The following is a 22,066-nucleotide window of genomic DNA, read 5'->3' as shown; positions in this document are numbered from 1 at the left end:
CACACACACACACACACAGACACACACAGACACACACACAGACACACACGCACAGAGACACACACACACAGAGACACACACAGACACACACACAGAGACACACACACACAGACACCCACACACACACACAGAGACACACACACAGACACCCACACACACACACAGAGACACACACACAGAGATACACACACACAGACACACACACACACACACACACATGACCTTTGTGAGGACCAGGTGGTTACCATGGTGACAGCAGATCCATCAGCAGGTGGATGTTGTTGCCCCCGGTGATGATGGACCAGAGGAGTGGGCGGGGCATTAAGGTGGAGAAGAGAGAGAAGACGGACCAGCAGGGGGCGCCAGGGACACGCCCACTCACCCTGAGACACAAGGACACGCCCACTCACCCTGAGACACAAGGACACGCCCACTCACCCTGAGACACAAGGACACGACAAAGCTAATGTAACCCTGAGACTACGTTTCCCAGCATACCTCAGTCACTGCGGTGACATCATCACCTCCCTCCTGATCAGAGCCAGAGTGCAGACGAGTGACAGGACGAGCAGCCAATCACAGGCCAAGTGGCCAATCACAGGCCACGCCCCTCCAGCCTGGCAGCCATGTTAGCAGAGAGAGGAGGAGGAGCCTGGTGAGGATGTCCACCACGGTGACGACCAATGAGCTTCTTCTCTGAGCCTGAACCACTTTAAACTGGTTCAGACCAGTTCAGACCAGTTCAGACCAGTTCCAGTCATCAATGTAAACACGTGTACATGAATAAAAATGTTCAGTTTTTCAGGACAAAAACAAACTCCTCGTAAATCTTTGCTGCGATCGACTTCAACTTCAGTCGCTCACTCTGGGATTAAGTTAGGATTAAAGGTTTGAGTCACTACGCTAGGCTACGCTAGGCTAACTGTTCTAACCTGTAAAAAGTGGTTTAATTCTTTAAATTGTATTTACTTAAACGTGACACAGCGCAGGGATGAAGACGCCTCACAGACCATCCACCTAACACGTGAGTATGTGTTGATCTTTAGCGCCCCCTGGTGGATGCTTCTGCCACAGCGTCTACAGCGTGTTGATGTGTGTGTTCTCTGTGTTGATGTGTGTGTGTGTTCTCTGCGTTGATGTGTGTGTGTGTTCTCTGCGTTGATGTGTGTGTGTGTTCTCTGTGTTGATGTGTGTGTGTGTTCTCTGCGTTGATGTGTGTGTGTGTTCTCTGTGTTGATGTGTGTGTGTGTTCTCTGTGTTGATGTGTGTGTGTGTGTTCTCTGTGTTGATGTGTGTGTGTGTTCTCTGCGTCTCACTCACATGAACATTCCTGTTAATTCTTCACAGATTATCCTCGTTGGTCACAGAACCGTGAACGTTCTACGTTTTAATCCCTTTGTTGACCTGAGAAAACAAAAGGTCAAAGGTCACAGTGTTAACGTCTGATTCACCTTCATGATGAAGACGAGCACAGATCTTTAATCCCAACAAGGATTTCTCTGCTCAGATTAACGTCCAGTGTCCAGGTGCATGATGGGATTGGGCTCAGTTCCAAACATCATTCATTAAGAACATATTTCATATCTTTTTTAAATCGTTTACAGTAAAGTCCACGCTTTTCAAAATAAGAGCCCACGCTGGAGTCAGAGAGATGATGCTTTTAATTTGAAAAACAGTCAATTTAAACATGCACTTAACACTCACACACACTGTCTCACAGAGTCACACACACACACACTGTCTCACAGAGTCACACACACACACACTGTCTCACAGAGTCACACACACACACACACTGTCTCACACACACACTGTCTCACACACACACACACACACACACACACACAGTCACATGTCGATGAACACATAAATAAACCTTTTCATTTCCTGTCTAATCTAAACTCTAATCTTTCTTTAATCTTTATGTATTTTTAAAATAACTCAAACGTATAAAAGTAAGAAAATATGAAACGATGACCTTTGAACTCAGACGTGGTCACATGATCACTGTGTGACCAACACTAATGTAGCCCCGCCCCCTACAGTAAACAGCTGACAATGATTGGCTCCTGCTGCCACACCTCTCTGGCAGGAAAATAACCTTTGACCTTTGACCCTCTTTAAAAACAAGTTCATTTATATTAAACCTGAGTGTAGATGATTCACTACACACACACACACACGCGCACGCACAAACAGACACACACTCACACAGACACACACACGCAGAGACACACGCACACAGACACTTACACACACACACACACACACACGCACGCACAAACAGACACACATGCACACAGACACACACACACACACACAGACACACACATGCACAAACAGACACACACACACACAAACAGACACACAGACACAGATACACACTTCATTAATTTAACAAAAGTTCATGTTCGATTTTGGCTTTTGAACTCGTTCACTCACTCCCTCGTTTGTTCGTTCACTCACTCGTTCGGTCGTTCACTCGCACATTCGTTCGTTCACTCGCTCATTCGTTCAATCGCTCGTTCGTTCGCTCGCTCGTTCACTCGCTCATTCGTTCAATCGATCGTTCGTTCACTCGCTCGTTCATTCGCTCTTTCACTCACTCGTTCGCTCGCTCGTTCGTTTGTTCACTCACTCGTTCATCAGTGCAGACTTCAGTAAATACGTTGACGACACATTGACGATCAAACATGGCACAATCCAAATAAATATAAATATATATATGTACGTATCATATATCACGTTAGACCCACACACACACACACATGTGTATGTGTGTGTGTGAACAGTGTTCATGCAGCTGTCGAGTCCACGTCTCCATGACAACATATGTGTGTGTGTGTGTGTTATTTGATGTTCTTCAGCAGTGAAGTGTGTGTGTGTGTGTGTGTGTGTGTGTGTGTGTGTGTGTGTGTGTGTGTGTGTGTGTGTGTGTTATTTGATGTTCTTCAGCAGTGATGTGCGTGCGTTCACCACGGCCTTGAAAGCGTCTTCACTGCCTGGAGCCACACATTTATCAGGATGAAGAAGAACGGCCAGTTTACGATAGGCTTTATTCACTTCCTCTCTGCAGGAGACAGGGGCGGAGCTAACGTTAGACACATGACACAGGGGCGGAGCCAACGTTAGACACATGACACAGGGGCGGAGCTAACATTAGACACATGACACAGGGACGGAGCTCATGTTAGACACATGACACAGGGGCGGAGCTAACGTTAGACACATGACACACAGGGGCGGAGCTAACATTAGACACATGACACAGGGGCGGAGCTCATGTTAGACACATGACACAGGGGCGGAGCTAACGTTAGACCCATGACACAGGGGCGGAGCCAAAGTTAGACACATGACACAGGGGCGGAGCCAATGTTAGACACATGACACACAGGGGCGGAGCTAACGTTAGACACGACACAGGGGCGGAGCCAACGTTAGACACATGACACAGGGGCGGAGCCAAAGTTAGACACATGACACAGGGGCGGAGCCAATGTTAGACACATGACACACAGGGGCGGAGCCAACGTTAGACCCATGACACAGGGGCGGAGCCAACGTTAGACCCATGACACAGGGGCGGAGCCAACGGTAGACGCATGACACAGGGGCGGAGCCAACGTTAGACCCATGACACAGGGGCGGAGCCAAAGTTAGACACATGACACAGGGGCGGAGCCAAAGTTAGACACATGACACAGGGGCGGAGCCAATGTTAGACACATGACACACAGGGGCGGAGCCAAAGTTAGACACATGACACAGGGGCGGAGCCAATGTTAGACACATGACACAGGGGCGGAGCCAATGTTAGACACATGACACACAGGGGCGGAGCCAACGTTAGACCCATGACACAGGGGCGGAGCCAAAGTTAGACACATGACACAGGGGCGGAGCCAATGTTAGACACATGACACACAGGGGCGGAGCTAACGTTAGACACATGACACAGGGGCGGAGCCAACGTTAGACACATGACACACAGGGGCGGAGCCAACGTTAGACCCATGACACAGGGGCGGAGCCAACGTTAGACCCATGACACAGGGGCGGAGCCAACGGTAGACGCATGACACAGGGGCGGAGCCAACGTTAGACCCATGACACAGGGGCGGAGCTAACGTTAGACACATGACACAGGGGCGGAGCCAAAGTTAGACACATGACACAGGGGCGGAGCCAATGTTAGACACATGACACACAGGGGCGGAGCTAACGTTAGACACATGACACAGGGGCGGAGCCAATGTTAGACACATGACACACAGGGGCGGAGCCAACGTTAGACCCATGACACAGGGGCGGAGCCAACGTTAGACCCATGACACAGGGGCGGAGCCAACGGTAGACGCATGACACAGGGGCGGAGCCAACGTTAGACCCATGACACAGGGGCGGAGCTAACGTTAGACACATGACACAGGGGCGGAGCCAACGTTAGACACATGACACACAGGGGCGGAGCTAACGTTAGACACATGACACACAGGGGCGGAGCTAACGTTAGACATACAACACACAGGGGCGGAGCCAAAGTTAGACATACAACACACAGGGGGCGGGGCATTGTTTTGCCGTTCACTCACCGTGTGGCGCCTGGTTTCACACCCAACATATCCCATGAGTCCTTGCTGTTGCGGATGCGTCGAATGGTGTCGGCCTGTTCTTTGGTGAAGCCGGCGCTGACCTCTGACACCGGACGCTTCCCGCCATTTTCACACATGTCTGTGATGGAGGAGAAGAACGCCTGCACACACACACACACACGTATATATAAATATCATGGTGATAGCATGGTGCTAACACGATGATAGCAACAGTGACAGAATCTAACCTGGAACATCTCGTTGATTCCCTCACCGCTCTGAGCCGACGTCTCAAAGTAGTGAAATCCTCTTGACTCCGCCCACAGACGACCCTCCCCCTCGTCCACCACCCGTCTCTTGGTCAGGTCGACCTGTGCGCGCACACACACACACAGTGTTTCATCATCACATTTCTCACAACACCAACACTAAAGACCTGGACAAAGACAAAGACCTTGTTAGCGCAGACGATGAACACGATGCTGTCCATGTTAGCCTGAGAGCCCATTTCCTGTTTCATCTCTCCCAACCAGCTGTCCAGAGCATCAAAGCTCTCTCTGAGGCCAACGTCGTACACCAGCAACACACCCTGACTGTCTTTATAGAACTCATTACGCACCTGAAACACATCACACACACACTTTACTCTCACACACCAAAGTCCACAGAGAAAACCAGTGATTTTAGCTCCTCTGCTGCCTCGTGTGGTCACTTTGTGTCACTGCAGTAAATCTGAACACAGGATTTCATAAGCTGAATATGACAAAATAACTTGTCTGAAGTTAGTGATGGAGAGTGAGTGACTTTGGTGTGGGAGAGTGGGTGACTTTGGTGTGGGAGAGTGAGTGACTTTGGTGTGGGAGAGTGAGTGACTTTGGTGTGGGAGAGTGAGTGACTTTGGTGTGGGAGAGTGAGTGACTTTGGTGTGGGAGAGTGAGTGACTTTGGTGTGGGAGAGTGGGTGACTTTGGTGTGAGAGAGTGAGTGACTTTGGTGCGGGAGAGTGAGTGACTTTGGTGTGGGAGAGTGAGTGACTTTGGTGTGAGAGAGTGAGTGACTTTGGTGTGGGAGTGAGTGACTTTGGTGTGGGAGAGAGAGTGACTTTGGTGTGAGAGAGTGAGTGACTTTGGTGCGGGAGAGTGAGTGACTTTGGTGTGGGAGAGTGAGTGACTTCGGTGTGAGAGAGTGAGTGACTTTGGTGTGGGAGAGTGAGTGAGTGACTTTGGTGTGGGAGAGTGAGTGAGTGACTTTGGTGTGGGAGAGTGAGTGAGTGACTTTGGTGTGGGAGAGAGAGTGACTTTGGTGCGAGAGAGTGAGTGACTTTGGTGCGGGAGAGTGAGTGACTTTGGTGTGGGAGAGTGAGTGACTTCGGTGCGAGAGAGTGAGTGACTTTGGTGTGGGAGAGTGAGTGACTTTGGTGCGGGAGAGTGAGTGACTTCGGTGCGGGAGAGTGAGTGACTTTGGTGTGAGAGAGTGAGTGACTTTGGTGTGGGAGAGTGAGTGAGTGACTTTGGTGTGGGAGAGTGAGTGACTTTGGTGTGGGAGAGTGAGTGACTTTTTTCACGTTTCCATGGTAACTTCAGTCAAAATGACGACTCACTTCGTAGAAGAAAGGATGTCCTGCCATGTCGAAGATGTTCACTTTGATTTCTCTGTCACGGACCTGAACTCTGTGGACACACACACACACACACACACACACACACACACACACACACACACACACACACACACACACACACACACACACACACACACACACACACACACACACAGTGACGTCACAACACACACGTCAATCATGTGTGTTACCATGGTGATGATCTTACTTGGTGACTCCATAGTCGATCCCGATGGTTGCCAGATACTTGGGCACAAACCTCTTCTCACAGTAACGTTTGATGATGCAGCTCTGTGCAGGAAACAATGTCACGTTTAAATAATCTGCCTTTATTCATCAAGTATTCACGTTATTTCACATTCATGAGCGCTGCTGTATGAACACACATATCATATAAAACTGTCTCATCTCAACAGAAATCGAAACTATCAGACAGCGACTGTTTCTCTAAATAAAAAGAATAAATAAAAATGACGTGCGATCAGCAGCAAACCCGCTTTAAAATGATGTTGCACCAGAACAAACGCAGTAAATCCTGACAGCTAACATTTAAGCAGGTTAAATATGCCGATGTTATCAGAAGGTGACTATGTTTCTAAATAAATAGAATATGATCCTGTTTTCTGTCAAAAATGACGTGTTTCTAGCAAAGCCGCTTTAAAATGGTGGGTTTGTAAACAGGGTTCAGTGTCAGAACAAACGCAGTAAATCCTGTCAGTTAACACATTCATGAGTCTTCACCTTTGTCATTATTTGTTAAAATGATGATTCAGACACATTTTTAAACGTTTTTATATGACGTTATTGCGGCAAATGTCAGTATCGTCGCTGAGCTGCAGCCCCAGGTTCCATCACAGTGTTCGGTCACACACAGACGTGTCTTACCTTCCCAACCTCCGCGTTTCCGAGACTAATCACTTTGACACGCAGTGATTTTTTATTGTCTCGTCTCTTCGGCGCGTTTGTTTCCATCTCAGCTGATTTTACAGTTCGGTTTAAAGGCGAAACTGTGCGGGTCTAACCCGGGTCAGACCGTAGCGACAGACGCAGAGCTTCAGCTGTTGTTGTTGTTGTTGTTGGCTAACGAGGCTAACGAGGCTAACGAGCAACCGTTGGCTAACTGGCGATTTAAGGTTTAGTCGAACGTTAAACTGAATAATTATTATCGGTCAAATTAATGACGCGGTCCGGTTTAGCACGAGAGCTAATGTTTATGTTGTGCTGCCATCGTAACACACGGCACAGACGCAGCGGGTCCGTTAGCCTCATAGCATAAATGCTAACACCAAATAAGTCTCTTGACATTCTGCTTCCGCTCACTATTTTCAAAATAAAACTCTCAGCGATGTATTACTTCCGTTGTGTTTGGTTTTCACGGTAAATGAACAAAAAAAGCAGAAATGTTAACGTTTCCTATTTATTTATGTATTTATTGATTGATTTATTCACACAATAATCGCAGCAGCACAGTAATGATGTTAAAGTCGTTTCACTGGCTTCATTGACATCATCAACACATAAATGACATCATTCTACAGATATTTTGTGGGATTTATCAAACGTTAGCCTCTAAATGACGTCAAAAACAAATCTATATGTTCACATTAAATTCTCAGGAAAACATCACGTTACATGTCTAAAGCGTATAAAACGTATAAAATGTATAAACACTGCACATCACGTGTGTCATCTAATCACTAATCTATAACAACAACTTCAGCCAATCATTGCTCCACAAACAGGAAGTGAGGCGACGGAGGATCCTGGCGTGGAGGCGGAGCTAACGAGCAGGAAGTGGCTGCATCTGGAGAGAGTCGTAGGTGTCTCTGGTGGCTGAGCTCAGACCCTGGAGGACAATCAATCAATCAATCAATCAATCAATCAATCAATCAATCAATCAATCAATCAGTGGATGAGTAAAGTGATGAGTAAATGTATTGATCACCTGGTAAACCTGCTCGTTTTTTCTCTGGCGCTGAAAAAACAAAAAACAAACAAACAAACAATAAAAGGATTTAAAAACATTTTTATGAAACAAATGAACTAAAGATTATAAAGGTTAGAAACATTAGAACCTCTCGTTTGACAGGAAGTTCCTTATATTCTCCCTCTGTGCGTCTGTTCAAGCCCTGCACGTTTCAAAATAAAAGCACACAAATCAGCGTAATGTCCCTTTAAAAAAGAACAACAATAATAATGAGACTGTGATGTTTGTTACAGTGTACGGGTCATCGTCGTTGTTGGTCCAGTGGTTCTGTCACAACACAACAACACAACAACACAACACATTAGAACACAACACAACTACACAACAGAACACAACAACCCATCGGAACAAGATAAAGGACAGATTAGGAACAGATAAAGGATAAAGGACAGATTAAGGATAAAGGACAGATTAAGGATAAAGGACAGATTAAGGATAAAGGACAGATTAGGGACAGATTAAGGATAAAGGACAGATTAAGGATAAAGGACAGATTAGGGACAGATTAAGGATAAAGGACAGATTAAGGATAAAGGACAGATTAGGGACAGATTAAGGATAAAGGACAGATTAAGGATAAAGGACAGATTAGGGACAGATTAAGGATAAAGGACAGATTATGGACAGATAAAGGATAAAGGACAGATTAGGGACATATTAAGGATAAAGGACAGATTAAGGATAAAGGACAGATTAGGGACATATTAAGGATAAAGGACAGATTAAGGATAAAGGACAGATTAAGGACAGATTATGGACAGATTAAGGACAGATTAAGGACAGATTAAGGATAAATGACAGATTATGGACAGATTAAGGACAGATTAAGGACAGATTAAGGATTATGGACAGATCAAGGACAGATAAAGGACAGATTAGGGACAGATAAAGGACAGATTAATGATAAAGGACAGATGAAGGACAGATTATGGACAGATTATGGACAGATTAAGGATAAAGGACAGATTAGGGACAGATTAAGGATAAAGGACAGATTAGGGACAGATAAAGGACAGATTAAGGATTAAGGACAGATTAAGGATAAAGGACAGATTAAGGACAGATTAAGGATAAAGGACAGATTAAGGATAAAGGACAGATTAAGGACAGATTAAGGATAAAGGACAGATTAAGGACAGATTAAGGACAGATTAAGGATTATGGACAGATTAAGGATTATGGACAGATTAAGGACAGATTAAGGATAAAGGACAGATTAAGGATTATGGACAGATTAAGGACAGACACTCACTCGTCCTCTCTCTGAGTCTCTCTTCAGTTCATCATATCCTCCTTCAGTCGCTGTTTTCAGGTCCTGAAAGAGTTTAACATGAAGATGATGATGATGATGATGTCATTCTACACACATGTGATGATGATGATTATGTGATGATGATGTCATCGTGTATGTGATGATCATGTGATGATGATGATGATGATGATGATGATGATGTACTCACAGTGTAGATGGCGTCGTCTCCTGACTTCACTTTGGTTTTGAAGAACTACAAGAAAAATGTGATGATTGATCAGAAAAGTCAAAAAAACCTCCTGAAACATATGTATATGTATATATATATATATATGTACTGTACTGTGTATATATATATATGTACAGCGTATACACACAGTACACACATATCCAGAGTATTCAGAGTGACTGACCCTCTCTTTGATGAAGAGGCCGGTGATGAAGAGTCCGTACAAACCGAGGACACCGTCCAGAACGTAACAGAGGACGGGGTCGTACAGATGCATGATGGGATCTGTGGAGGTCAAAGGTCAAAGGTCACAACAGCTTTTATTAGTTTTCATGATGTCACTCACTCTCTCTGCACCAAAGACCACTGACTCAAAATGACCGCTGTGTTTAACGATGAGCAGGTGAGCGTTAGCATCTATGGTTAGCATCTATGGTTAGCGTCTATGGTTAGCATCTATGGTTAGCGTCTATGGTTAGCATCTATGGTTAGCGCTGCTTCAGTCACATGACGATGTGAGGAAGACGGCGCTCAGAGAAACCACACACACACTTCCTGTTGTTCACACAGAGTGAAGGAAACTTTGACACGTCTTAAAAACAAAACTTTATTCTACTGATGCTAACGGACATTAGCCACTGTGCTAATGACCGAGCCGTCGAGGTTCATGAACCACAACGTTTTAATCACAACTCACTTCCTGTTTGTGGATGAAAGGATGAACAAAGAGCAACATGGCCGACACTCTTCACCTCCGTCTTCTCACCGACGTTTTTTACCCAAAAAAAACACGCTTTTATTTAATTTGATGTTTGAAGCAAAAGTAAACGGTTTTGTCTTAAAATAATAATAAATAAAGAACTTTATGTAAATTTGATGTTGAACGTAAAGTTTGAGTCGATGACGATCAAAGGAAGTGAAACAATGAGTTACTTTATCCACAAATACAGATTAAAACATGAGTTAGTGAGTTAGTGAGTGAGTTAGTGAGTTAATGAGTGAGTGAGTTAGTGAGTTAGTGAGTTAATGAGTCTGACCTGCAGCTGAACACACTGAGGAGCAGGAGGACACGTCCTAGTCTGAAGATCACCTCTTTGTCTGTGACACACACACACACACACACACACACACACACACACACAGTGGAACAGGAAGTGGTGAGATGATGCTGTCTGATGTGACAGGTGTCTAACACACACACACACACACACACACACACACACACACACACACACACACACACACACATTCTTGTACTTGCGGCATACTGAGGACCGGGTAAAAGAGCTGACAAAGTGAGGACCAGCATTTCCACTTTATAAATCAACACAATTACAAATATCTACTTATATATAAAATTTGACCCAAAATGTTTGGTCCAAAATTTGAAAAAAAAATTGATGCAAAATTTTTGGTCCAAAATTTGAAAAAAAAAATTGACCCAAAATTTTTGGTCCAAAATTTGAAAAAAAAATTGATGCAAAATTTTTGGTCCAAAATTTGGAAAAAAAATTGGACCCAAAATGTTTGGTCCAAAATTTGAAAAAAAAATTGACAAAAAAATTGATGCAAAATTTTTGGTCCAAAATTTGAAAAAAAATTGGATAACCCAAATTTAATTATTTTTTTTTTGGACAGAGTATATCATGTTATAACAACCTAAGGAAGTGGTTTCAATGAAAACAAAGAGAGGACCGACCAAAATGTCCTCACTCCGTAAAAATGTCCTCACTTTGGTTAAAAACCCTCACTGGTCCTCAGTATGGCGCAAGTACAAGAACACACACACACACACACATTCTTGTACTTGCTGACAAAGTGAGGACCAACATTTCCACTTTATAAATCAACACAATTACAAATATCTACTTCATGAATGACATCTACAAAGAACTACTGGGTGCAGTACCATAACATGTCTGCAGGTGGAGCCCCAGAGGAAAAAGTGTGTGAAACACCAGGGCTGAAAAACAGGTTTTTGTACCAAATTGAGGATCTGTGTTAAAAACAGAGTATAACATGTTTATAACATGAGGAAGTGATTTGAATGAAAACAAAGTGAGGACCAGACAAAATGTCCTCACTTTGTAAAAAAGGCCTCACTTTGTTGGTTAAAAACCCTCACTGGTCCTCAGTATGCTGCAAGTACAAGAACACACACACACACACACAGTTTAACTTGAACATGTTTTTCTCTGGAAACTCATGCTAATGCTAGCTACATAACATTCGCTAAAACCTTGACACAGCAGTTTATTTTTTAATATAGTGATTTTAATTTAATTATATATATATATAAGATAATATTTATAAATATATATTATATTTTAATTAATTTTAGTGATTTTTTAAAAAACCTGACAGAAAAACAACAAATGTTTTTGGATACAAAAACTTTATTGATACAAATCAAACACTGGATCAATATTTCAGCTCAAAGAGCAAAACTGGCTTCATCTGAAAAGGTTGAAATTATGGGATGTTGTTAATCTGTGTTTGTTTCTCTTCATGAAACACAAACTTTTCTAGATTAAGTGCAAATGTTAACACTTTTTTTAAATAAAGAAGAAACAGCGCCCTCTGTGGTCAAACTCAAACTGCACACCAAATAACACTCCACACATAAACACTCACACATTTATAATCTGATCTAATCTGTTATAATCTCACTGAAACAATCTTAAATTCTGATGATTTTCTCATTTTCATTTTGTTTAAAACAAACTTTGATTGATTTTAAACTGAAGAGTTCACGACAGGAAACAGCGTCTGTGACGTCACAGCTACTTCCTGTACGGCGACGCCTGGAAATATTGGTCTGGAGTTACCATCTTTACTCCGCCGAAATAATCCAACACCCACACCTGAAACACAGGGGGAGGAGTTAATCTGAGATGATGTCATCACCGGCTCTGACAGCGTTGTCAAAATCATCGTTAAAATCATCGTCATTTTTGGAAAAATAACAAAGATCGTAACAATGATCGTAACAATAATCGCAACGAAGATTGTAGTAATGATCGTAACAAAGTTATCAAGAATGATCGTAACAAAGATCGTAGTAATAATCTTAACAAAGATCGCAATAATGATCGTAACAAAGATAATAATAATGATCGTAACATAGATCGTAATAATGATCGTAACATAGATCGTAACAAAGATCATAACAATGATCGTAACAAAGATTGTAATAATGATCGTAACAAAGATCGTAACAAAGATCGTAATAATGATCGTAACAAAGATTGTAATAATGATCGTAACAAAGATCGTAATAATGATCGTAACAGAGATTGTAATAATGATCGTAACAAAGTTTGTAATAATGATCGTAACAATGATCGTAACAAAGATCGTAATAATGATCGTAACAAAGATTGTAATAATGATCGTAACAAAGTTCGTAATAATGATCGTAACAAAGATCGTAATAATGATCGTAAACAAAGATCGCAATAATGATCGTAACAAAGATAATAATAATGATCGTCACAAAGATCGTAAACAAAGATCGTAACATAGATTGTAATAATGATCGTAATAATGATCGTAACAAAGATCGTAATAATGATCGTAACAGAGATTGTAATAATGATCGTAACAAAGTTTGTAATAATGATCGTAACAATGATCGTAACAAAGATCGTAATAATGATCGTAACAAAGATTGTAATAATGATCGTAACAAAGTTCGTAATAATGATCGTAAAAAAGATCGTAATAATGATCGTAAACAAAGATCGCAATAATGATCGTAACAAAGATAATAATAATGATCGTCACAAAGATCGTAAACAAAGATCGTAACATAGATTGTAATAATGATCGTAACGTAGATCGTAATAATGATCGTAACAAAGATCGTAATAATGATCGTAACAGAGATTGTAATAATGATCGTAACAAAGTTTGTAATAATGATCGTAACAATGATCGTAACAAAGATCGTAATAATGATCGTAACAAAGATTGTAATAATGATCGTAACAAAGTTCGTAATAATGATCGTAACAAAGATCGTAATAATGATCGTAAACAATGATCGTAAACAAAGATTGTAACAATGATCGTAACAATGATCGTAAACAAAAATCTTAATAATGACCGTAACATAGATCGTAATAATGATCGTAACAAAGATCGTAACAATGATCGTAATAATGATCGTAACATAGATCATAACAAAGATACTAACAAAGATGGTCACAAAGATCTTAACAATGATCGTAACAAAGATCGTAACAATGATCGTAAACAAAGATGCTAACAAAGATGGCGGTCGTACCTGTGTGATGTTGAACTTAGAGAAGAACCAGTCGTGATCTTTGGGCCAGTTCATCATCTCTGGATGTCGACTGAACAGAGACTTCTTAGCAAAATCCTCCTCGTCCCCCTTCACCTGCACCACAACAGGAAGAGGAAGTGAGGTCATGTGACTGCTCAGCCTACACCTGTGTGTGTGTGTGTGTGTGTGTGTGTGTGTGTGTGTACCTGCATGACAGATCCAGACAGGATGAGTCGAGCACAGAGAGGACTCTGAGGATCAAAACTGTGCTGACGACAATAATCTGTCTGAGCAAGAGACATGGACAGAGACGCTGAGGGGTTCACCTGCAGGGGGCAGCACAGAGACACACACACACACACACACAGTTTTATTTCCCTTTTCAAAAATAACTGTAAAACTGTTTACGTAAGAGCACGTCCTCCTGATGACTCAGCAGTTTGTGCACACACACACACACAGTGACTCAGAAGTTTGTGCACACAAACACACACACACACACACACAGTGACTCAGCAGTTTGTGCACACACACACACACAGTGACTCAGCAGTTTGTGCACACACACACACACACACACAGTGACTCAGCAGTTTGTGCACACACACACACACAGTGACTCAGCAGTTTGTGCGCACACACACACACACAGTGACTCAGCAGTTTGTGCACACACACACACACACACACACACACACACACACACACAGTGAGTGTTATCAGTTAACAGCAGCTGTTCACTAACTGTCACTCATGTCTCTGATTAACATCAAACACTTAGTTACTGAACAAATAAACTTAGAAAAACTTCTAATAAAACGAAGAAAAGTAACGATGAAACTTAAACAATAATATTATAAAGTCTAAATCACGAGGCCCCCTAGTGGCACTTCAGAATAAAACAACTGAACGGGATTTTCAAGTTAATCCAGCAGATTATTTAAAATCACAATGAAACAAAGTCCATCAGACTTCATGGTTCAGTGACTCGGGTCAGTTCTACCTCCAGGTCCTGCACAGACACCTCCATCCGGGTCAGGTACATGAACGGAACCCCGGTGCTGGAGCCCAGCGGACCGTCACTCACAGAGAAGGCGTTCGAGAACGGCTGACCCGCCACCTGCTGGTGGCTGGAGATAGTGGCCATGGAGGCCCAGTCACACTGGTGCGCGATGAAGCGCGCGACCCGGGCCACCTGCTCGTGAGGCGGGATCCGGAGCCGCGGAAACACCGAGGAGGAGGAGGAGGAGGAGGAGGAGGAGGAGGAGGAGGAGGTGAAGGCCCAGAGGAGGCCGAGGAACAGAGCACACACAGGCCGCACAGCTGCGCTCATGATCGGCCTCAGAAGAACATCAACACTCGGTGAGAACAACCGGGAGAGACGCGATATAAACAACCCACCTCTTCCGGTCTGAAACTTCAAAAATAAAAGCAGACAACACTTCCGGCACTAACTTCAAAAATAAAAGCCGTGACGACCCCCAACAGGAAGTGCTTTCTTCGCCACATCGCGTAGGAATTTCAAAACAAAAGCTGAATTGAAATGTTGAGGAAATCTCAACAGGAAGTTATTTTGTGCAACATTTCAAAACAAAAGCAATATGAACTGAATAATTTGTCCAACAGGAAGCTTCTGTTCTAACATAACATAATCTTAATTTCAAAATAGAAGCGGCATTTACAGCAATGCAAACAGTCGTTTTCCCAACAGGAAGTCCTCTTGGGCTACTTTACATACAGGTTTTCAAAGTAAAAGTCTTCACGATACTTGCCATCTTCTGCCCAAACAAAAAACAATGAATGGAATAAAACCACAACACCACCACTGAAATTAACCTTTCAAAATAAGAGTCTGATTGATTTTTTTTATTCATAGAAAAAGTGATTTTATTTAGAAAAAGAGCAGCAGAGTTTAATTACAGCAGAGGATTTCTGCACCTGGTTTAATCAGTGGCTCCGTGACCTTTGACCTCGCACACGTCACACAGGTCGCCCTCCACGATGAAACCGCCGCGGCAACCGTCACTGCCGCACAGACACGCCACTTCCTGTTTGTGCAGGGACGCCGTTAACGTGTCGTCACAGTAGTTCCACGTTAACTCAGAGCCGGCCTTCACCACGCTGCACACAGGAAACACACACGTGGTCAACAACACACACACACACAGACGCACACACGCACACACACACACACACACACACACACACACACACACACACACACACACACCTGTTGGTGAAGAAGGCGAGGACGGGGAAGGCGGGGTCATGGGAGTCGATGAAGACGTTCTGGATGAAGAGGTTTGATTGACAGCTGTGCTGTTGTCATGGAGACACAAAGAAAGTCAACACATGCTAACGCGCGCTAACACATGCTAACAGGACGATGTCATCACGACTCACGTTGAAGAAGCGGCTGACGTTTCCTTCTCTGCTGGCGTCCAGGAAGTAAACGTCCTCCACCGCCGCCGCTCGCTTCAGACTCAGCTGATCCTGAGTCTGCGCTCCGTTCACCTCCGACTGGTCACCTGACCGGACGCCATCTTGTTAGGAAAATACCATTGTAGTAAAAGAAAAGTGTGACGTTCTGACACTGAGTGACAATCTTTAAGCGTCTTTAAGTGCGTTACCTGAAGGTGGCGCCGGTTCAGGAGGTCCCAGCGACGGCGCCTGAGCCTGAGGAGAGAAAACGTGTTTGATTAAGGATGAAGGAACGCTGACGTGATCATGTGACCCCGTGGTGACCCCGTGGTGACCCCGTGGTGACCCCGTGGTGACCCCGTGGTGACCCCGGTCTCTGACCTGCGCCGTGGCGTCGCTCGGTCTCTGGATCACAGGGACGTGCAGGGGGGGTGAGGTGGGCGGAGACTTGGGGGGCGGGGTCTCCACCAGGTTGCTCCGGGCCTCCAGGATGGGCGGAGCCAGCCACTCGGTGACGACCTCCACCTCGTCGTCGGACGGCAGGTCGCAACGCACCAGTTTGGGAGGCGGGGGCTCAGCGGGCGCTGGGCGGCGCTGCAGGATCACACCTGAACATCACAGCTGTCAATCACACGTGACATCGTCAATGCGACGCTCTGACCTGGTCATAGGCCCCGCCCTCACCTGCGTAGATGCACACAAAGGTGCCGCGCTCCAGGTCGTCACGGCAACGCACGCCCCACCCACGGTCCTCTGTCTGGAAAACCTGGAGCCGGACTCGGATTCCACGCTGGACCAAACGGTTCTGACAACGAGCGCGGACGCAACCGCACCACGGACCACACTCATACACACTGACACACACACACACACACAGAGACACACACAGAGAGACACACACATTAATGATTTGAACACTCACTAATATAAACAGTCCAGGAGTGTCATGTATAAAAGAGTGCACAGCTTTCATACTGAAAGAGGAAGTACTCACAAAATGTTAAAAGTACATACGCAAAGAAATCCTCAGATTTATAAAACCTTCTCTTTAAAGCTGAACTAGACCTGAAGTTCCTATTAAGGCTGTTTTTTTTAGTGTGTATCTGCGTCATTACCTTGTTTATGAAGCCCTGAAGGTTCGAAACAAACAGTTCAGTCACTGCTGAGAACGTTGTGTTTTATTGTAATCTCAGGCTCAGAGAGATCTCTGAAAATCCCGTAAACGTTACGTAAACAGAGATTCTCCTGAACAGCAGATCGTTCTGCTCCGGGCACTAGTCCGGGCACATCCGGTTGCGTACATTGAACCACAGAAGAAGAATAACGTCCGTTGTGGAGGTGTTTCACGAGCGACAGTGTCTTCTGACTCTGGGTCTGACTCCAGGTCAAAGGTCGTCAAAGGGACTGAGGCGGGGAGTCGTGAAGAAGCTATTTTTAAACACTGTTAAAACAATGTTTTGATAATGAGGAGCAGTGCATCCACCGCTCCAGAGGGGGGAGCTGTGCTTCTGAGAGCTGACGTGATAGATTCCGTCACTTCCAGATACCTGGCCAATCACAACACAGTTAGGAAGGCTCTACGCTGGCTGGCCAATCACAACACACTCTGTCTTCTCGGGCGAGATTTATGGCTAAAAATAGCTCGACTGACAAACGCTTCGAAAAGGACAGATTTCTATCGGCTCGTTTACATCAACTAGGAGGATTTTGAGCATAAAAACAAGTTAATATATGTAAGTAGACCTCCATAACTCACATATATGTGCAACAGGACCACTCTATGTGACCTTTAAACATCCCATCAAACTGAGCTCAGGTGAATGAGTAACACACACGCACTTATTCCACACACACATTAATATACAAATGACTCTAAAACTCACTCTCTGACGCCTCCTTCATGAAGAACAATAACAAATGTGGCAGCGAAGGAGGAAAATACAATAAAAAGATGGAAAGTCAGCGACACATCGATTTATGATGTATAAATTTGAAAAAAATATATTGATATTTTTTGTTTGTTTGTTTATTTGGAATTAGACACGAATAACACGAATGAACTAAATGTGAGGGTCACCTGCTCTGATATTAATGTTTAAAAAAACTGTGCATTAATAGTTGATTCTGTGGGTGTTTTTCTGATGTAACATGTTTGTTTACACATGACTTATTCATGTGAGCTGAATTTATAGATCATCTGTACAATCTATAAATGTGTCAGTGTCACACGTCATCATCACGTTACACACACACACATTAGCACAGAATAAGCAGATAGAGCTGATTGAGTTACTGTATATAATCATTCATTACTGTCACTGATTGTGTTGTGGACGCTGAAAGCAAGCGTACGCCGTCTTTTTGTGTGTACGCACGGTTTATACATGAGGCCCCTGGTGATTTACATCAAAGTGCCACCAGGGGGAGCTCCACTCTTATAATAATAATGATATGATATAATATATTATAATACAATATAACAATAACATTCACATCAAACTCACCCTGAGGGAACAGGCTCAGTCAGTCTGTGGTGGGCGTAGTGGCGCCCTCCTGTGGTCAGTGCGATGCAGGCGCAGCGGCGTGCGTCGGTGCAGCCGTCGGTGCAGTCGCAGCAGGCGTTGAACAGCAGGGGGCGTCGGCTTAGGAAGCAGCCGTGAGGCCAGCGGTCTCTACGGTAACGGAAGTCCGCGGGCAGAGCGCCGCCGTCGCCCGGGCACAGCTCCACGGGCGTGGGCTCCAAGCCGCGGCTCAGGTCCAGCTCTGGACGCCGCGGGCCAGCGGGCGTGGGCGGGTCCAACTGCACCGTGGGGTCAAAGGTGAAGAAGTCCACCTGCAGGAGGCGCAAACATGGCACTTATTGTAGTTAGCTTAGCGTTAGCTCCAGGAGAAGAGTCACCGGCGACGGGTCACCTGCAGGACGTCGTACGTCTCCGTCCCCAACAGGAAGTGCATCACGTCGTCATGGTTACAGAGGTTCTGTCCGCACGGCGCTCGGTAAATCACGTCTTCCGGAAGCGTAGGCTCCGCCCCTCCGCCGTCACAGGGCGACGCCAGCGGCACGGCGCTCAGTCTGATGAAGCCGCAGAGCAGCGGCACCATCAGAGGGTTCTGACCCCAGAAAGGAGGCAGGGACTGAGGCATGCTGGGTAAAGTGGGCAGGCAGCTCTGCAGCGACAACAACAACAACAACATGAGCTGGAACCACGCTCACTTTATTAGGAACACCAGAGCAGACAGGGGGCGGTACCTTGCAGCACGTGTGCGGCGGCGGCGGCGGCTGATGGACGGCGACCAGCGGAGGCAGCAGCTCCTGTCTGTCTGCAGGGGGCGCTGCTGCACCACTCTGACCATTAGAGGGAGGTGTGGGGGAGGCAGCAGGGGGGAGGGAGGGGCTGTGGGGGGAGGAGTCAGGCTGCAGCAGCTCATCTGTGCAGGAAGACAAAAAAAAAAAAACACCCATCACACTCTGTCCACACTTCCTGTAGAGTTTCAGAATAAAAGCCTGAACGAACCTGCACCGATGACGACCTGGACCACAGACTGGTCCTGAGCCGGGACTGAGGGACAGAGGTCCAGACACTGGAGCAGCTTCAAGGCCTGGACCAGTTCTGAGGGAAGAAACCACGTCATCTTCATCTTCATCATCATCATCATCTTCATCATCATCATCATCATCAGGAGATACAGTCAGCGTCAAACCTTTGTCTGTCGCCGTGTTCTTCTTCAGGACTCGCTTCAGATGATCCAGGTACGAAGACACGGAGCTGAAGACCAGATCCAGGTTCTGCTGAGCCCAGAACCTCTGAGCCCGCTCTGAGGACAACAACGACAAGTCACACAACCACAACAACAACAACAACAACGACAACGAGACATGAACATAAAGGTTTTATTTACTGTGAAAAAGGAAAACTTATTTCAACATTTTTTTTATTAACACATAATTAAATGTGTATTCTGTAGATTTATGTTTCTGCTGTAAAACACAGAAAATGACTGATAATCCACATCAGGTCCAGGTTTATAAAAGTCTGATCAGTGCTAACATTAAAACACACATTTACTTGCATTAGACCTTAAACATCCCATAATTAAAGCCACAGAAAGAACTCAGCTGTAATTCACTGATTATGTAAATTAACTGTAATCTGGATTAATTTAATCCCAAACTTCTTACCGACATCATGAGAATCTGACGCTTCTGTTTCCATCAGAGCAGAGTGTTAGCCTGCTAGCACAAAGCTAACACAGCAGGTTAGGTTTCTTTTTAAACCGTTAACGTTAATAAAACCGCGGTGTAGCGCGAGGACACGCTCGTGTGCAAATAAACGAAGTAAAGACGTTAATGTTTCGTGAACTTTATCATGATATAAACCACAGTTTAATCCACTGTCTGTGTAGCAGCTAACCATGTAGCTTCCTCCGGGCAGCTAACGACTGGAGCTCAAGGCTAACGCGCAACGTAAAACACCGAAAAAACACATTTTTAACAAGTTTCAAAAACATATTCTTTAAAAATAAAAACGTTTACGATGATTTAATGATCGTCGCTCCTCATTTTCAAAAACAGTCCGTGATGTGATTTACGACATTACGGTTTCGCAAAGATATGTTCAGTCCCGACCGCCGTAGTTATTCGGACACAAAACCGCGACCTGGGTTTTGTCTCACAGGCGCGTTTTACGACACACGAATGTTTATGAAACGTCGTCAGGTTTAGCTAATCGATGATTAACAAGATAAACGGATTAACTGTGTTTCTTCGTTAACGATTATTTCCAACAAACACGTTAAAGTGTTGTGTTTATATGTGCAGTGGTCGCGGTGAGTCTGCCTGACAGTCAACGCCGAGAGATTACAAACAACTGCCCAGAGAAAAGGCGATTTAAAAACGGACCTCCGTCGACCACCGTACTGCCGCACCGCGTACGAAATGCCGACAATATCACTTTTATACGTTAATAAGTTATTAAAGTTCAAATAACAGCGCGACACAAACAAAACGCTGCTGTTATCGTGACATAATCACGTGTCCGGAAACGTTTAAAGGCCGTTTCCGGTTTGAAGGTGTAGCTCGCGGCAACTTCCGGTGGTTTTATAATCGTGAGCTTACGAAAGAGTGAGAGAGTGATTTAAGAAGAGAAGAAGAGTGACAGGTGAGCACTTTAATTCATGTTTTAACACAAATGAATGAATGAACGTTTGAGTGTGTGTGTGTGTGTGTGTGTGTGTGTGTGTGTGTGGATGAACCTCTGGTGAACGAGTGATCAGATGATAAATAATATTTATTTAAACATTATTGAATAAGAGGTAAAAAAAAAAAAATCATTGTTATTTATAAGAATAATAAAAAGCTATTATCAATGTGTGAGAGTGTAATGCGTCTCCTCCGCCATCAGAGGTCACTGCGTCCATTAAACTGAATCTAACCCAGACACAAACATGTGTCCCTGTCCTCAGAGGACATGTCTCAGGTTCGACGGGCGGTGACTGAAGCTCTGTGGACGATGTCTGCAGGAGACTCCATGTCCATGCCTGTCCACTGGTACTACAACGTCCAGGACATCAGGACGGACTTCACAGGCTGGATCTCAGGGTTCAACTCCCCCAGAGAGAGACATCCGTCCAGCATCCTCAGTCTGTCCAACACTGGTATGTCCACATGTCCAAT

At 44.5% G+C, this 22,066-nt stretch overlaps 4 protein-coding genes across 4 annotated transcripts; all 4 read right to left on the bottom strand.

Moving 5' to 3' along the window:
- Window positions 1-1,719: 1,719 nt before the first annotated feature.
- On the bottom strand, window positions 1,720-7,491 carry dnajc27 (DnaJ (Hsp40) homolog, subfamily C, member 27). The gene is made up of 7 exons (XM_083908386.1): window positions 7,101-7,491; window positions 6,424-6,506; window positions 6,195-6,264; window positions 5,050-5,214; window positions 4,844-4,966; window positions 4,596-4,756; window positions 1,720-3,070 (listed from the first exon to the last, which is right to left on the bottom strand). Exons 1-7 carry the CDS (start codon window positions 7,185-7,187, stop codon window positions 2,938-2,940), a joined length of 822 nt encoding a protein of 273 aa, XP_083764512.1. The 5' UTR covers window positions 7,188-7,491; the 3' UTR covers window positions 1,720-2,937.
- Window positions 7,492-7,894: 403 nt separating this feature from the next.
- On the bottom strand, window positions 7,895-9,960 carry cd247 (CD247 molecule; the record flags this gene model as incomplete). Its single annotated transcript, XM_083908765.1, has 7 exons — window positions 7,895-8,061; window positions 8,161-8,190; window positions 8,291-8,344; window positions 8,434-8,469; window positions 9,455-9,517; window positions 9,663-9,707; window positions 9,868-9,960. The coding sequence occupies 7 exons, from the start codon at window positions 9,958-9,960 to the stop codon at window positions 7,996-7,998; spliced, it is 387 nt and encodes a 128-aa protein (XP_083764891.1). The 3' UTR covers window positions 7,895-7,995.
- A 2,143-nt stretch (window positions 9,961-12,103) lies between these two features.
- On the bottom strand, window positions 12,104-15,362 carry creg1 (cellular repressor of E1A-stimulated genes 1). Its single transcript, XM_083908388.1, has 4 exons — window positions 14,975-15,362; window positions 14,178-14,297; window positions 13,972-14,085; window positions 12,104-12,547 (listed from the first exon to the last, which is right to left on the bottom strand). The coding sequence occupies exons 1-4, from the start codon at window positions 15,302-15,304 to the stop codon at window positions 12,467-12,469; spliced, it is 645 nt and encodes a 214-aa protein (XP_083764514.1). The 5' UTR covers window positions 15,305-15,362; the 3' UTR covers window positions 12,104-12,466.
- Window positions 15,363-15,914: 552 nt separating this feature from the next.
- Window positions 15,915-20,606, bottom strand: setdb2 (SET domain bifurcated histone lysine methyltransferase 2; the record flags this gene model as incomplete). Its single annotated transcript, XM_083908764.1, has 11 exons — window positions 15,915-16,092; window positions 16,202-16,290; window positions 16,375-16,514; window positions 16,602-17,000; window positions 17,077-17,246; window positions 18,897-19,225; window positions 19,306-19,560; window positions 19,643-19,821; window positions 19,908-20,003; window positions 20,095-20,208; window positions 20,573-20,606. 11 exons carry the CDS (start codon window positions 20,604-20,606, stop codon window positions 15,915-15,917), a joined length of 1,983 nt encoding a protein of 660 aa, XP_083764890.1.
- Window positions 20,607-22,066: the final 1,460 nt, after the last annotated feature.

This window comes from Microchirus variegatus, assembly GCF_963457635.1.
Source record: "Microchirus variegatus genome assembly, chromosome: 22".
NCBI lineage: Eukaryota > Metazoa > Chordata > Actinopteri > Pleuronectiformes > Soleidae > Microchirus > Microchirus variegatus.
This window is presented reverse-complemented; position numbering and strand designations above follow the sequence as displayed.

Bases quoted from the DNA above. Each gene is read 5' to 3' on its own strand.
- dnajc27 (XM_083908386.1), bottom strand. From the start codon at position 7,187: ATGGAAACAAACGCGCCGAAGAGACGAGACAATAAAAAATCACTGCGT. The intron at 6,507-7,100 runs GTAAGACACGTC...TTTCCTGCACAG, and splicing joins GAAACGCGGAGGTTGGGAAG to AGCTGCATCATCAAACGTTA. The intron at 6,265-6,423 runs GTAAGATCATCA...GTGTGTCCACAG, and splicing joins ATCGACTATGGAGTCACCAA to AGTTCAGGTCCGTGACAGAG.
- creg1 (XM_083908388.1), bottom strand. From the start codon at position 15,304: ATGAGCGCAGCTGTGCGGCCTGTGTGTGCTCTGTTCCTCGGCCTCCTC. The intron at 14,086-14,177 runs GTACACACACAC...GTTGTGGTGCAG, and splicing joins TGTCTGGATCTGTCATGCAG to GTGAAGGGGGACGAGGAGGA. The intron at 12,548-13,971 runs GTACGACCGCCA...CCTGTGTTTCAG, and splicing joins CTAAGTTCAACATCACACAG to GTGTGGGTGTTGGATTATTT.